Below are 5,000 nucleotides of genomic sequence, written 5' to 3'. Positions count from 1 at the left end.
TCCCCCAAAATCACAAAATATTAAAAACAGTATCAATTTAAAAAAAATATATATAGTACATAGTACATTGATTTCTTTGCGTGGTTTCTCTGCATGTTATTCCAAAGAAAGTTTGGTCTTCTGAAATCTGTCGTGATGATGTGAGACGCTCCAATTCTCCTCCTTTCTCTCAAATACAGAAGTTAAATGAGTTTCAGCACAACTTTATTTCTGTTTGTACTATGTTTGACTTTTATTCATGGAGATCTTGATACATGAACTGCTTATTTTATATTATTATTATTATTATTATTGTGTGTGTGTGTGTGTGTGTGTTAGTCCTCTGAAGCTGTTGAACAGACACAATGAGGTGTGGTACGTGGTTGAAGGAGATCCGGTCTGCGGAGAGGAACACACACCGCTCCCGACTGGCACACACTGACGGGTAACACACACACACACACACACACACACACTCGACCCAGCCGCGTGTCAGTGTCTGATCTCATGTCTTGGTTTTCTTCTTCCGCTCTCACAGGAAGCAGATGCTCGTTCTCTGACACAGTCTGAATGTTGTGCTATAAGCAAACACACACCGAAGGCCTGCAGCGCTCCTCCTCTCGCTCTCACACAGTATTCCTGTAATCCGCTTCATTCAGCAGATTTCTGTGTGTGTGTTTACAGCCGAGGAATGTTCATCGACGGCTAATAAACTCTGCCTGCTCACACCTCTGTTTCTACATCTTCAGTGCTTTGTGAACGGAGAGTTGACTGGTGAACACTAACGTTTGATCACATTGAGCAGGTTAAACGTGTGTCCTGTGTGACAGTAACACACAAATAACACATATCAACAAATCAGTACACAACATTTCTAAATATTACACAAAACAGCACGTGTAGCATATTTCAGATATCTTACATCATGATATGGCAATGTTTTGGTCCAAATTAAAACATAAAAAGTGTTTGTTTGAAACTAGATATGTCTTTAAGTATTTGGGTTTTTTTTATAAACAGCAAATGTCAGAATCTGAACAGCTGTTTAAAACATGTTTCATCTGCTCTGTGACGAGTCAGAAACTAAGACGCTCAGTTTTCACACAGAATATATTCAGTTTGTTCAATTTAAGACACTGCAGGTGAATAAAGGAAATAAATAACTATTTAATATCAGCATCCTTGATCTACAAAATATGCAAATTAATTATATAACGAAAAACGCACTAATTTGCATACATACATCTGAACTTTGAAAAAAGCCAGATTAATAATTCAGAATTTCTCTTTTTATCCCTCCATAAATCAGAAAACAAACTCTTTTGACCATGTTTTGAAGAATAAAATGGTGTATAAATCCTTGTGGATTAATTTTGTTCACTAGCCTGAAGAAGAAACATGATTATGGAAGAAAAATAATCAAAATCTCAAAAGTGATCAGTGAGAGGATGAAGTGAAAGTTTCTGTGTGTAGAGTCTTGTCTGAACATTTACATTCATGCATTCAGCAAGAGCCTTTATTAACTGAAAATACAAATACAGTAAACATCTGGAAAAATTTAATGTAATGAAAGATGTATCTAGAAATATTTGTGCATGAACAGTACCGTGATATACCGATATATATAATATAATATAATATATATATAATACAACTTATCAGTTGTTTTCAGAAAAAAGCAATATTTGTGTGGAAACTGTGATAGGTTTTATTTTTCAGGATTCACAGATGAATAGAAAGTTAAAAATAACAGTGTTTACTTGAGATAGAAAGTCACTTTTGATCATTTAATGTGTCCTTGATGGATATAATACTTGCTTTAAAACTATATTATATATATATATATATATATATATATATATATATATATATATATATATATATATATATATATATATATATATATGCATACATACATTTATTTGAAAATTAAAATGGATATTTCAAAATTAAAAAAAAAAAAAGGAAGTAAAACACCCCCAGGCAACACTTGAACGCCAAGATACAACAGCTTCAGGTATCTGTAACTTTTAATCATAGTATTATACTTCTTTTTCAGTTTTATTTGTGTCTGATTTAACGTTACAGGACACACACACACACACACACAGGCACACACACACACACACACACACAGAGCGGTTATAATGTTTGCTAAGCACGGTCTGTGGCAGACTTTTCTGTCAGGACAACAATTCAATAAACAAGATTAAAAAAAAAGACCTATTTCGCAAAGGAAATGTTTCCAAACAAAGCATGTTCTTGTGCTCTGCAGCAGCACACAGCGATGTTTACTGAATACATTTGCTTTAGTAACTTTTAGCATACTTTTTTTCTGAATGAATCATCCGTTTCTTATGAATCCATTGGTTAAATGACTCACAGACTCACTCATTAAGGCAGTGTCATGCCGCCACCTAGTGGCAAAGCACCATTCTAATGTTTTTCATAATTTCATATTTCTGTATTCCAAATGTTATATTTGATACATTAGCCTCATAAGATTATTTATGCAATTTGTAAGTGCTGTGTAAGTGCTCCTTCAAAAATATAAGTGTATAGAGCCCTGCGTTTATAATTATACTTGCTTTAAGTGTCCATAAACACAGAGAGAAAGTCCTTTGACCGGTATATGTTTGTAGAGTAAGAGTATGTCAGTGCACTGCTTAATGTTTGCTTCTGATCCCTGTTCTACAGGACGAGTGTAGCCTGTCAGGCTTGATTGGAAAAGAAAAGAAAACAGAGACAAAATGAAAAGTGAGAGAGAGACACAACATCAGCATATGTGTCAGGTTATAAGGGATAAACTTGAAATGTTTTAAATTTGTTTTTTCTTGTTTTTGTATATTTTAGACAAGCTGAATCTTTGTATTAAAATAAAAAGTCCCATAGATGGATTTTTCTGGGCTAAGCGCCGGATCTCTGGACTCTTGCTGGTGAACACGTGGAGCTTCTCCTTCTCCAGACAGGTCACACACGGTCCTTCAGAGTTTGCAGATGTTGTTTCTCGTTGATGAAGCTGGTCATGACTTCTGCGAAAGAACCTCCTGCAGTCGAGAGCTCCAAACCTGACAAGTAACTCAACTCAAACCGTTTCAGGAAACAGATACCTTAAAAACCTGACAAGTTAGGTTAACTCAAACCGATTGCCTTAAACCATTTAAGTTTTAAAACTAACAGATATAAGTAATCTGAACTTAATTCAGTTGAGTTCAGAAAAAGAAGATATACATTGCATTCAAGTGATTAAGCGATTAACTAAGTGCTGATTGAGAATTAGTGATGAACAGCTGCTGTTAACAAACAGAATCACTGAAGAAAAGAGAAACACAAGAACTACTACAACTGACTTCAGACACAGCCTTAGATGAAATCAACTGAAATAATATACATGAAATCTCTCAAGATCTGATTAAACAACCCCACAAACAGCATCACCAGCTCCACTTATTAATAACCAGACTGACTTTATTTCTGTCAGACGTCTACAGAAGATCTTATTGAGAATGAACTAAGGTTTAGATGTGAATACTGAAGATCCCTGGTGTTATTTAAATAAAAAAAGATCTTAATAATAACGTCAACGGATTTTGGTCATAAAAATAAGGTTAGCTGTATTTTCTTGAATTGAAAGACCATTGTAAACAGATCTGCAAACTAGGAACACATGACAGGCAGAAGTGAAGTATCAGTCTCTGCTGATTTGTAACAGATATATATTACTGACAAACAAACAGCTTCTCCACATCATGCACTGCCATTTTTAAGGAGAAAAAAGTTAAATAGTTGTTACTTCATAAAAGTCTTTATATTGTTCTTTATTTCTCACCTTACACTTTTACAATACAGTGAGCAAGTTTGTGCCACCATATGATACACAACTTCAGACGACAAACTTATCCAGTGACATGAGATGACATGAGAAAATATCTAACATCTGCTGGCCCATTTACTTGTAGTGTATTCTATCGATGGGCTGCCTCTGGCAAATCAGTGCTGTAATCATCGAAGAAACATTTAAAACTGCAAACAATTAATAACATTTAATGAACAAATATATTCTGCGTTTGCTGATCTTCATTCGAAGCTGAAACAGAATAAACTAACCTCGTTGAACAGTTGTTGCTCCTCCAGCAGAGGGAGACAGAGATCCTCATTACTCATCTAACATTGTGACAAATAAGATTGATTTTCAGTTGTTAAAAGGGTGAGGTTTATACATCCAACAGAAAAAAATTACAGCTTGTTATTTCCAGATATCACTTGTAATTTACTTTGGATTCAATTAAGTGACAATTTAATTTAGCAAACAACAATCATTCTCTATAAAGACAATGCTTTCCTCACACAGTAAAATGGATCTTTAAAATTAATGTATGCACTGTAAAAATGTCCTTATTTTAACTTAAAATCAGAAGTTCTGTCTTAAACTGTCTGTACAAGTAATTTCAGATTAAATATGATACAGAGTTAATGTACAAAGCATATATATATGAATTTGAAGTATTATTGGAATGTGTTTTCTCCACGACTCGTCTCATTGTTATATGTAGTTTGTGTGTAATGTACTTATATGTGCTTGGCCCTCAGATGATTAAAGGCATAATATGGTTCATATGGTGTGAACCGGTTTGGACCGAGACTCACTACACATCACGTGACGCGTGAATGCGGAAGAACCGGATCCGGTTCAGCGAGCACGCGCACCTGTCGTTAGTCTGCACTCACTATTACACTCGAGATCATCTGTGTCGGCATCTGTCGAAGAGTTACTCGTCATTTCCTCTGGGATCTGATTCTGACAGCGACACACACACACACACACACACGAGTGTGTTTAATTAACCCTAATTAAACACACCCGATCCAGCTAATCTCATCGTTCAGGCTCGTTTGAGAACTTCATGATGTGTGTTTGAGCAGGGATAGAACCAAACTCCTCCAGGAACAGATCTGACACCCCTGGGACAGGCCTATTCATCTCAAACCAGTGGTTTTAACTCAAGGAATCAGTTTTACAA

The 5,000-nt window shown here is 35.3% G+C and overlaps 3 protein-coding genes across 9 annotated transcripts in view; 1 reads left to right on the top strand and 2 right to left on the bottom strand.

Annotated features, from left to right (window-relative positions):
• The window catches only part of soul5l (heme-binding protein soul5, like), a 6,081-nt gene extending 4,905 nt beyond the window's left edge, over window positions 1-1,176 (top strand). For 2 of the 3 annotated variants that reach the window (XM_026200272.1, XM_026200397.1), the window contains exons 7-8: window positions 319-424; window positions 518-1,175. In XM_026200272.1, coding sequence (XP_026056057.1) covers window positions 319-421 — 103 coding nt within the window. In that variant the 3' untranslated portion in view covers window positions 422-424; window positions 518-1,175. Of the gene's footprint in view, window positions 1-318; window positions 425-517 lie in introns of all 3 variants that reach the window. The other variant, XM_026200353.1, reaches the window with a different exon arrangement.
• The window catches only part of LOC113039050 (zinc finger protein 501-like), an 847,435-nt gene that overhangs the window by 316,143 nt on the left and 526,292 nt on the right, over window positions 1-5,000 (bottom strand). The gene's annotated exons all lie outside the window — the stretch shown is intronic.
• lpar2b (lysophosphatidic acid receptor 2b) overlaps window positions 3,783-5,000 on the bottom strand; it is a 17,567-nt gene continuing 16,349 nt past the window's right edge. For all 4 annotated transcript variants that reach the window (XM_026198131.1, XM_026198052.1, XM_026198266.1 and 1 more), the window contains one exon: window positions 3,783-5,000. This exon is cut by the window's right edge and continues 892 nt beyond it. The gene's annotated coding sequence lies outside the window, so the exon portion shown is untranslated.

The sequence above is a fragment of the Carassius auratus genome, chromosome 1, assembly GCF_003368295.1.
Source record: "Carassius auratus strain Wakin chromosome 1, ASM336829v1, whole genome shotgun sequence".
Taxonomy (NCBI): domain Eukaryota; kingdom Metazoa; phylum Chordata; class Actinopteri; order Cypriniformes; family Cyprinidae; genus Carassius; species Carassius auratus.
Note: the sequence above shows the minus strand (reverse complement) of the source record. Positions and strands in the feature narration are given on the sequence as shown.